This window comes from Schistocerca nitens, chromosome 2 (genome assembly GCF_023898315.1).
Source record: "Schistocerca nitens isolate TAMUIC-IGC-003100 chromosome 2, iqSchNite1.1, whole genome shotgun sequence".
NCBI lineage: Eukaryota > Metazoa > Arthropoda > Insecta > Orthoptera > Acrididae > Schistocerca > Schistocerca nitens.
This window is the reverse complement of record NC_064615.1, coordinates 1,175,908,820-1,175,920,893: the sequence shown is the minus strand read 5'-3', so window position 1 is coordinate 1,175,920,893 and position 12,074 is coordinate 1,175,908,820. Positions and strand designations below refer to the sequence as shown.

At 39.7% G+C, this 12,074-nt stretch overlaps 1 protein-coding gene across 1 annotated transcript in view; it reads left to right on the top strand.

Annotated features, from left to right (window-relative positions):
* LOC126235639 (Down syndrome cell adhesion molecule-like protein Dscam2) overlaps positions 1 to 12,074 on the top strand; it is a 167,781-nt gene that overhangs the window by 103,392 nt on the left and 52,315 nt on the right. The window contains exon 9 of the mRNA XM_049944352.1: positions 1,954 to 2,052. Within this exon, the coding sequence (XP_049800309.1) occupies positions 1,954 to 2,052 (99 nt within the window). The remainder of the gene's footprint in view (positions 1 to 1,953; positions 2,053 to 12,074) is intronic.

The following is a 12,074-nucleotide window of genomic DNA, read 5'->3' as shown; positions in this document are numbered from 1 at the left end:
AAAACGCTGAGCATCATCTTGCCTGATTATGTTTGGGTCTTCGCCTTCCTTGGTGGTAGTGAGTACACATGTTTCTATTGCTTTTTTTTCCTCCTTTATTTCAGGATCACTGTGAAACCCCCAGCATTTTTACATCATGATTAGGTGGACTTGAAAATCATGTTGATTGGCCTGACACAACTACAACATTTCAACTGCTGCTTCTGTTTGGTGAGATTTTTGAACTGGTGTGATTAGTTGTGGAATTAAGGGAATGGCAACTTCTGTCATATTGAAAATGTTCTGGAAAGTTCTGAAAAATTATCCATGACTGATTTTTCACTTTGTCTAGTACCATACACCAGCCTTTAAAAATATGATGGTGCATTGTTGCCATGCACTACTACCAACTCAGCATGGATTGTTGACAATGTTCTTTCCCTTCAAATGCAGAAAATGAATTCCCATCTGATACTCCACTTCATAAATGGTCTGTGGCATTTTGTTTCAGTTCCCACAGAGGTGTTTCAGATATTTCATTGTGCAGCTGAACTGTAAACAAACAGAACATTGTTTATGTGACTTTAGTTTGTGTAAATCAAACAATGGGAAATCTAGGATAGAATGTAACAATATAAGAGAAGGAAAGTTGCTACTCACCATATAGCGGAGATGCTGAGCCGCGATAGGCACAATAAAAAGGTTCGTGCATCATAGCTTTTGGCCATTAAGGCCTTTGTCAGCAATAGACACACACACACACACACACACACACACACACACACACACACAAGCGCAACTTGCACACACATTTGCAGTCTCAGAGAGCTGAAACTACAGTTGTGCTTGCGTGAGTGTGAGTGTGAGTGTGTGCATGCACGTGTGTGTGTATGTGTGTCTACTGCTGACAAAGGCCGTAATGGCCGAAAGCTATGATGTGTGAATCTTTTATTGTGCCTATCGTGGCTCAGCATCTCCGCTATTTAGTTTGTGTAAGTGATACTTAAAATTTCTGATGCCTTCTCTCTCCTTTTCCTTGAAACATAATGGCTTCAAAATATTTATTCACATTTCTAGTTCCCTCTTTATCTCACTTCTCAACTCCCTCTATGTTACACTTTTTAGTCACATTACTTACAACTATTTACTGAAGTGTCTGTCCCTATATCTTTGTCATTTTTCTAGTTAGTCAATTGGATAGAACGTGTTTAAATATTATTTTATTGCCATTTTGTGTAGATACAATGCAGTGAGCATTACATGACATAAGTAGCACATCTGATGATTACAGAATATTTATGGTAGTAAATACAGAGCACACAGTTGCTGATAATTCTCTGTGTAGGTTACAATCTCAAAAAGTCAGCAACTATTTTGTAAGATTTTGAATTTTATGGTATGAGGATATTGGTTATATTAGTAGGAGATCAGTATTTCAGTTTGTTAGTCTCTGCCAGAAAGTTAACTGCTGACTGGCATATCCCAAACGTGAAAAGAATATGTGGTTTAAATCCACAAAAAGTAAGAGAACAGCTGTGCTGTGGAAATGACTGGGGAGATTTCCTTGATTGGAGGACATTCTTGTGGTGGACGTTGCATATTGCGTACTGCATGTCCACACCATAAACCATGTTCTTCAGGAGGATGGGAGGGGGAGGCGGGCAGAGTGTTTCATATTATAGTGTTGCAATGCTGCAGGCATATCATCACGTTTCTTCTCTTTTGTTATTCCATGTGCTAAACACCGTCACAATAAGTTCCATTATATGGGTAGAAGCATTCAGTTTGATACTTGTGCCCATTGTGCACTGTGTCTTCTGTGTGCAGGGCCAGAGAAAGTATATATGTTTATTACTCAGTTTGCATGCAGGTCTTAAAAATGTTGTGTTGTATATATCATATACTTGTTAAATGAATTTATGTTCTGTGTGAAATTTCTAACTGAAATTTAATGTATAACTATAATATTTTCAGTTCCACTTATACCAAGCAAGATAGAAGTATCTTCAACAACTGCATCAAGCATTGCACTTCAGTGGCAGCTTCCACCAGATGCTGGCCATGTTCTTGAAGGTAATACATTGCATATAGTAACACCATGATTTCGAAGCTCAATCACACACATTATAAGATTCTTTGATCACTAATATTATAAGATTCTTCACTGAAATGTGTTCTTGCACTGTTTGTGCACCAATAATCTGTGTTAAGTGTTATATCTCCTGAGCCTTTACAGTTTTTCATTGAGTGCGGTACTGTGACACTTAGTGATGGTCCATCCATTGGGTAGGTACATTAAGACTGGTGGTTCTCTAGGTACTATTCAAGAGGATCAAACTGTGTCAACAAGGAAGTTACTTTCTACCTTTCTTGTGTGTCACATCATCTATTACAACACTATTCAGCAAGCATGCCCTGCTGTCACAAGTTGGGACAGAAAGATTGTGGAAAGAAAAACCCCTGTTAAGCTTGCAATAGCCTTTCACTTGATACAGATGCACGTTTGACATTGAATACTGAGAAAATAAGAGGTATCTGCAATGACCCACCTCAGTTTTGCATTGTTGTTGTTGTTGTGGTCTTCAGTCCTGAGACTGGTTTGATGCAGCTCTCCATGCTACTCTATCCTGTGCAAGCTTCTTCATCTCCCAGTACCTACTGTAGCCTACATCCTTCTGAATCTGCTTAGTGTATTCATCTCTTGGTCTCCCTCTACGATTTTTACCCTCCATGCTGCCCTCCAATACTAAATTGGTGATCCCTCGATGTCTCAGAACATGTCCTACCAACCGATCCCTTCTTCTAGTCAAGTAGTGGCACAAGCTCCTTTTCTCCGAAATTCTGTCCAATTTGCATTATGAACCATAAAAAACAAGAAAATCAGGTTTGAATTAAAGAACAGGATTACAATAACATCCAGGCTTTACAAGTGTTTCAGTTCTTTTATGAAACCAAGAGAAATGTCACAGATGCGTATGGAAATTATTTTTAAATTGGCATTTTACTCCTGTTTCTACATTTCATTCAAACTTATGCCCTTGAATACTATGTAATTATAACTTCTTTCCTGAGAGCTTTGTAAGGATGTTAATCCGCCGGCCGCGGTGGTCTAGCGGTTCTGGCGCTGCAGTCCGGAGCCGCGGGACTGCTACGGTCGCGGGTTCGAATCCCGCCTCGGGCATGGGTGTGTGTGATGTCCTTAGGTTAGTTAGGTTTAAGTAGTTCTAAGTTCTAGGGGACTTATGACCTAAGATGTTGAGTCCCATAGTGCTCAGAGCCATTTGAACCATTTTTGATGTTAATCCAAAGTTGGAGGAATTTTATACAGGAGCTGCTCCTTCATTCTCAGTGATCAAGAAATGTATGGCAGATTTCAAATTTACAATAATTTCTTGAAGACAGTCAATGTGCAACACCTGCAATCACTCACGGAAACACTGAAAAAGGCAGACTATGATGCAGAACCATAAGGAATTGAAGTTGTATTGAATGGTTGATTTCAGAGGCATATCAAAGAGAGAAGTACGATACATTTCAAATAAACAATTAACTAAGAGAGAGATTTCTGCGAAACAAGTATGTTGAACAGTGACCAAAAACAGCTGTGAATTCATATTTACTACCAATGTCTGTATCATTTAAAAAATAATCCAACTGATTTTGTCCACTCATTTCTTCCAATGGATTTGGTATGGGTCCTTCACTCCATGTCATAAATGAAACAAGAACGAAATCAATAGGCATAAGTCAAGAACCAGTTCAAGAATCATAAAAAAAGGTTGTATACCTGGAAGAATCCTGGAGATACTAAAATGTATCAGATAGATTATATAATGGTAAGACAGAGATTTAGGAACCAGGTTTTAAATTGTAAGACATTTCCAGGGGCAGATGTGGATTCTGACCACAATCTATTGGTTATGAACTGCAGATTGAAACTGAAGAAACTGCAAAAAGGTGGGAATTTAAGGAGATGGGACCTGGATAAACTGACTAAACCAGAGGTTGTACAGAGTTTCAGGGAGAGCATAAGGGAACAATTGACAAGAATGGGGGAAAGAAATACAGCAGAAGAAGAATGGGGAGCTTTGAGGGATGAAGTAGTGAAGGCAGCGGAAGATCAAGTAAGTAAAAAGACGAGGGCTAGTAAAATCCTCGGGTAACAGAAGAAATATTGAATTTAATTGATGAAAGGAGAAAATATAAAAATGCAGTAAATGAAGCAGGCAAAAAGGAATACAAACGTCTCAAAAATGAGATCGACAGGAAGTGCAAAATTGCTAAGCAGGGATGGCTAGAGGACAAATGTAAGGATGTAGAGGCTTGTCTCACTAGGGGTAAGATAGATACTGCCTACAGGAAAATTAAAGAGACCTTTGGAGATAAAAGAACCACTTGTATGAATATCAAGAGCTCAGATGGAAACCCAGTTCTAAGCAAAGAAGGGAAGGCAGAAAGGTGGAAGGAGTATATAGAGGGTTTATACAAGGGCGATGTACTTGAGGACAATATTATGGAAATGGAAGAGGATGTAGATGAAGACGAAATGGGAGATAAGATACTGCGTGAAGAGTTTGACAGAGCATTGAAAGACCTGAGTCGAAACAAGGCCCCGGGAGTAGACAACATTCCATTAGAACTACTGATGGCCTTGGGAGAGCCAGTCATGACAAAACTCTACCATCTGGTGAGCAAGACGTATCAGACAGGCGAAATACCCTCAGACTTCAAGAAGAATATAATAATTCCAATCCCAAAGAAAGCAGGTGTTGATAGATGTGAAAATTACCGAACTATCAGTTTAATAAGTCACAGCTGCAAAATACTAACGCGAATTCTTTACAGACGAATGGAAAAACTAGTAGAAGCCAACCTTGGGGAAGATCAGTTGGATTCCGTAGAAATATTGGAACACGTGAGGCAATACTGACCTTAAGACTTATCTTAGAAGAAAGAATAAGGAAAGGCAAACCTACGTTTCTAGCATTTGTAGACTTAGAGAAAGCTTTTGACAATGTTAACTGGAATACTCTCTTTCAAATTCTGAAGGTGGCAGGGGTAAGATACAGGGAGCGAAAGGCTATTTACAATTTGTACAGAAACCAGATGGCAGTTATAAGAGTCGACGGGCATGAAAGGCAAGCAGTGGTTGGGAAAGGAGTGAGACAGGGTTGTAGCCTCTCCCCAATGTTATTCAATATGTATATTGAGCAAGCAGTAAAGGAAACAAAAGAAAAATTCGGAGTAGGTATTAAAATTCATGGAGAAGAAGTAAAAACTTTGAGGTTCGTCGATGACATTGTAATTCTGTCAGAGACAACAAAGGACTTGGAAGAACAGTTGAACGGAATGGACATTGTCTGGAAAGGAGGATATAAGATGAACATCAACAAAAGCAAAACGAGGGTAATGGAATGTAGTTAAATCGGGTGATACTGAGGGAATTAGATTAGGAAATGAGACACTTAAAGTAGTAAAGGAGTTTTGCTATTTAGGGAGTAAAATAACTGATGATGGTCGAAGTAGAGAGGATATAAAATGTAGACTGGCAATGGCAAGGAAATCGTTTCTGAAGAAGAGAAATTTGTTAACATCGAGTATAGATTTAAGTGTCAGGAAGTCATTTCTGAAAGTATTTGTATGGAGTGTAGTCATGTATGGCAGTGTTCCAGTGTTTCTACGGAATCCAAACTGATCTTCCCCGAGATTGGCTTCTGTTAGTTTTTCCATTCGTCTGTAAAGAATTTGTGTTAGTATTTTGCAGCTGTGACTTATTAAACTGATAGTTTGGTAATTTTCACATCTGTCAACACCTGCTTTCTTTGGGATTGGAATTATTATATTCTTCTTGAAGTCTGAGGGTATTTCGCCTGTTTCATACATCTTGCTCACCAGATGGTAGAGTTTTGTCAGGACTGGCTCTCCCAAGGCCGTCAGTAGTTCTAATGGAATGTTGTCTACACCGGGGGCCTTGTTTCAACTCAGGTCTTTCAGTGCTCTGTCAAACTCTTCACCCAGTATCGTATCTCCCATTTCATCTTCATCTACATCCTCTTCCATTTCCATAATATTGTCCTCAAGTACATCGCCCTTGTATAGACCCTCTATATACTCCTTCCACCTTTCTGCTTTCCCTTCCTTTCTTAGAACTGGGTTTCCATCTGAGCTCTTGATATTCACACAAGTCGTTCTCTTATCTCCAAGGTCTCTTTAATTTTCCTGTAGGCAATATCTATCTTACCTCTAGTGAGATAAGCCTCTACATCCTTACATTTGTCCTCTAGCCATCCCTGCTTAGCCATTTTGCACTTCCTGTTAATCTCATTTTTGAGATGTTTGTATTCCTTTTTGTCTGCTTCATTTACTGCATTTTTATATTTTCTCCTTTCATCAATTAAATTCAATATTTCTTCTGTTACCCAAGGATTTCTACTAGACCTCGTCTTTTTACCTACTTGATCCTCTGCTGCCTTCACTACTTCATCCCTCAAAGCTACCCATTCTTCTTCTACTGTATTTCTTTCCCCCATTCCTGTCAATTGTTCCCTTATGCTCTCCCTGAAACTCTGTACAACCTCTGGTTCTTTCAGTTTATCCAGGTCCCATCTCCTTAAATTCCCACCTTTTTGCAGTTTCTTCAGTTTTAATCTACAGGTCATAACCAATAGATTGTGGTCAGAGTCCACATCTGCCCCTGGAAATGTCTTACAATTTAAAACCTGGTTCCTAAATCTCTGTCTTACCATTATATAATCTATCTGATACCTTTTAGTATCTCCAGGGTTCTTCCATGTATACAACCTTCTTTCATGATTCTTAAACCAATTGTTAGCTATGATTAAGTTATGCTCTGTGCAAAATTCTACCAGGCGGCTTCCTCTTTCATTTCTTAGCCCCAATCCATATTCACCTACTATGTTTCCTTCTCTCCCTTTTCCTACACTCGAATTCCAGTCACTCATGATTATTAAATTTTCATCTCCCTTCACTATCTGAATAATTTCTTTTATTTCATCATACATTTCTTCAATTTCTTCATCATCTGCAGAGCTAGTTGGCATATAAACTTGTACTACTGTAGTAGGTGTGGGCTTCGTATCTATCTTGGCCACAATAATGCGTTCACTATGCTGTTTGTAGTACTTACCCGCATTCCTATTTTCCTATTCATTATTAAACCTACTCCTGCATTACCCCTATTTGATTTTGTGTTTATAATCCTGTAGTCACCTGACCAGAAGTCTTGTTCCTCCTGCCACCGAACTTCACTAATTCCCACTATATCTAACTTTAACCTATCCATTTCCCTTTTTAAATTTTCTAACCTACCTGCCCGATTAAGCGATCTGAAATTACACGCTCCGATCTGTAGAATGCCAGTTTTCTTTCTCCTGATAACGACATCCTCTCGAGTAGTCCCCACCCGGAGATCCGAATGGGGGACTATTTTACCTCCGGAATATTTTACCCAAGAGGACGCCATCATCATTTAATCATACAGTAAAGCTGCATGCCCTCGGGAAAAATTATGGCTGTAGTTTCCCCTTGCTTTCAGCCGTTCGCAGTACCAGCACAGCAAGGCCGTTTTGGTTAATGTTACAAGGCCAGATCAGTCAATCATCCAGACTGTTGCCCTTGCAACTACTGAAAAGGCCGCTGCCCCTCTTCAGGAACCACACATTTGTCTGGCCTCTCAACAGATACCCCTCCGTTGTGGTTGCACCTACGGTACGGCTATCTGTATCGCTGAGGCGCGCAAGCCTCCCCACCAACAGCAAGGTCCTTGGTTCATGGGGGGAGGGGGGGGGTGTAGCCATGTATGGAAGTGAAACATGGACGATAACTAGTTTGTACAAGAAGAGAATAGAAGCTTTCGAAATGTGGTGCTACAGAAGAATGCTGAAGATAAGGTGGGTAGATCACATAACTAATCAGGAGGTATTGAATAGGATTGGGGAGAAGAGAAATCTGTGGCACAACTTGACTAGAAGAAGGGATCGGTTGGTAGGACATGTTTTGAGGCATCAAGGAATCACAAATTTAGCATTGGAGGGCAGCGTGGAGGGTAAAAATCGTAGAGGGAGACCAAGAGATGAATACACTAAGCAGATTTAGAAGGATGTAGGTTGCAGTAAGTACTGGGAGATGAAGAAGCTTGCACAGGATAGAGTAGCATGGAGAGCTGCATCAAACCAGTCTCAGGACTGAAGACCACAACAACAACGACAGGCATAAGTCAATGGTGCACCAAGCAAAGGTAACTTTGATTTTATGTGCAGGGAGGACCATGGCGTTTTCTGTATCTTCAAGCCAGCATCTGTCAGCATAGATGATTTGGATACAAGGTATCTGAAAGATATAAAATTGTTTCACCATTCATTACATCATAATATTTGGTATCTGGAGTGTCACACCTACCTTTCAGTACTTTTTTCAGTAAGCTATACAGTATTTCACTTCACACATGGAATATACTCTCTAAAAATGTCGGATAAAGTGCATTGATCTAAAACAGTAGCTGTCAAACTGCAGCCCATAGGCTGCATGTGACCCGAATCAAGCATTCATGTGGCTCATGGTTCTCAGCCATATTTTATAATAATGCTAACGGGCTTCTCACAGGTATCACTAAGTACCTACTGCCAGATGACTTGTCTGCCATAGTGGTTATTTTAATTGCAGGGAACTGTGTAGAATTGTGATTTAAAAAACCAGAGAAGAATTTTAGGTAACTGAATGTTATTCACTGATGCTGAATTAGTGAAGCAATGTATGATAATTGTTTCTCAAACTTTGTTTCAGCATTTCTCAATCAGTAAACAAATATTAGCTGAAATAAATAAGCTTATGTTTTCAGAATCTACCTTTTGCCACCACATAGAAGATGTCTCAATATATATGGTTGATGTAGTAATAAATAAAGTAAAAATACGCAAATATTTTAGCCTTGCATCTGATTCCAGTGCAGATGTAGCTTCGATGGCTCAATCTACATTATTTGTGCATAACTGCACAGATGAAGGGGTAATAGGAGGAGACTTTATGGCAATTATAATCATGAGAGGTCACACAAAAGATTGTGATTTTATGAATGCAATAAAGATTTTGTTATCTACAAGCAATGTAATATCAGTGTGTACAAATTGCTGTCCGTCAGTGACAGACAAAAACAGTACTTTGATAGAATTCATTAAGAATGGATGGAAATTATCAATTACTGCCCATTCATTGCTTACTGTGTGAAGAAATTTTGATGTGTCAGATTTCAAATATAAAATTAAAGGACATTATTTCATTCGTGCATGTGAATTTAATCACTGAAAAAGTAAAGAACTACAGTAGGAATTGCAAGTTTGTTACACTGATGATATCAAAAATACTGCATTCAGATGGCTAAGCAAAGGAAAAGTGCTGGAGTGTTTGGTCAGTTTGAAATCTGAAATTATTTTATTCTTACAAAAAAAAGTGGAATAAATTATGCTGAACTTAATAATGAATGGTGGGCACTTCCTGCTGTTTTGTCCAATATTATACAAAATGTCAGCAAATTTCATTTTGAATTGCAAGAATCAAACAAGATAATTGAACAAATGACCAACAAAATATTTGCATTTGAAGCCACACTGGAATTGTAAGTAAATGAACTAGAAAAAAAAGATTTGTCTAATTTTCCAACCATTTCTATGCTCAAAACAACCTTAACTATCACCAAAATTATTTACTAAGTCATATGGTGTACCATTTGAGAGAACATTTGCAAGAAATAAAAAACAGATTTGCAGCTGTATGGATACAGAGTCTTGCGGCGATAACATTGAATAAAATATTCTCAGGTTTCCAACTGCGTCAATTGCTTAAAACTATATGAGCTTTCGGCCAAGCACCCCTTGGCCATTGTCAAGTGGTATGACTGCCAGTGGGCTGTTGGTGCGTTGGTGCGCCCTTATATATGCTAGCTGCTAGCTGGTGCCTGTGACAATGCCATATATGGGTATGTTTTGAGTCAGTGTTCGATGTGCCCTGTTCAACCATGTGATCGCTGGATCCAACTCAGCACTGAGCTGCAAGCCAACATCTCTATTCAGGGTGTTTGCGGTAATTTTTATTTCAATAGCTTCCTTTATTAGACTGTCCCAGAAGCTGTTAGTGTGACCCACGACAGAGGTATCGTCAAATTTTATGTGGTGACCATTTTCTAGAGCATGCTCAGCTAACGCAGATTTCTCTGGATAGCGTAGGCGATAATACCTCTCATATTCTTTCCTGTGTTGTTCCACAGTGCTCACTGTCTGTCCGATGTACTTCTGGCCACACTTACAAGGTATTTCGTAGACTCCAGGTGTTCTGAGACCTACTGTGTCTTTAACTGGTCTGAGTAATTGACGGATTTTCATTGGAGGCCTGAAGATTGATTTGATCTTGTGTCTTTTCAACAGGTGGCTTATCTTGCCTGACACATAGCTACAGAATGGCAGCAAAGAAAGTTTCCTTTCCTACTCTTCGTCGGTGGTCTTATTCTGATATATCCCAGAAATCACTTCTTTCATTTGTTCTGTGCTGTAGCCATTATTCCTGAAAACCTTGCGTAGGTGGCTGAGTTCATGGGGCAGGTTATCGTCGTCTGATATTGCTCTTGCATGATGCACCAATGTTTGTAATACTGTGTGCTTCTGTGCTGGATGGTGATGGCTGGTAGCATGCACAAACAGGTATGTGTGGGTGGGTTTTCTGTAGACGCTGCGGCCAAGGCACCCATTTTGTTGACAGTGGACAAGGACGTTGAGGAAGTGCAATGCATTATCTTTTTCCACTTCCATGGTGAACTGGGAATTACTGTTGATGCCATTGAGGTGTTCCAAAAACTCGTCTAGTTTCTCACGTGCGTGTGGCCAAATGATGAATGTATCGTCAACGTATAGAAAGAAACACTTCAGCTTCAGTGGCCAGTATCTATGGCAATATCCTCAAAATTCTCCATGAAGAGGTTTGCAACAGCTGGAGCCAATGGGCTACCCATTGCTACGGCATCTATCTGATTGTAATACTGGCTGCTGTACACGAAATAGGAGGACATAAGAGCATGCCTAAATAGCTCAACCACGTCACTTACAAAGTACTGGGAAATTAGGTCCAAAGCGTCTTTGATAGGCACATTCGTAAGCAGCACCACAACATCAAAACTGACCATAATATCATCCTCACTAAGGCATAGATAGTGGATTCTGCTGATAAATTCTGCTGACTTTTTTATATGATGTTCACAGTGTCTCACTTGTGAAGCGAGGAGCTTGGCCAAGTACTTCACCAGCTTGTATGTTGGAGAACCTATTGTGGACACAATAAGGCGAAATGGCGTCCCGTCCTTGTGTGCCTTCGGTAAACCATAAGCAGTAGGTGGTCTAGGCATCTGTGGGTGAAGATTCTTAACCACACTGTCTTCCACTGAAGGTTGCTTAAGAAGTTCTGATGTTTTTCTTACTATTCTTGATGTCGGGTCATGTAGGAGCTTTCGATAAGTATCTTCATTAGTAGCGCATAGATCTTTGTATCATAGTCCTCAAACTCCATAATTATGGTGGCATTGCCCTTGTCAGCAGGAAGTACCACAATGCTTTCATCATTACATAGTGCACCCATCAAGTGAAAGAAGTGATTTCTGGGATATATCAGAATAAGACCACCGACGAAGAGTAGGAATAAAAAAGTTTCTTTGCTGCCATTCTGTGGCTCTGTGTTGGTCAAGATAAGCCGCCTGTTGAAAAGACCCAAGATCAAATCAATTTTCAAACCTGCAACGAAAATCCGTCAATTACTGAGAGCAGTTAAAGACACAGTAGGTCTCAGAACACCTGGAGTCTACAAAATACCTTGTGAGTGTGGCCAGAAGTACTTTGGACAAACAGTGCACACTGTGGAACAATGCAGGAAAGAACACGAGAGGTATTATCGCCTATGCTATCGAGAGAAATCTGCATTAGAAAACGGTCACCACATAAAATTTGAAGATACCTTTGTCGTGGCTTGCACTAATGGCTTCTGGGACAGTTTAATAAAGGTAGTTATTGAAATAATAATTACCACAAACACCGTGAATA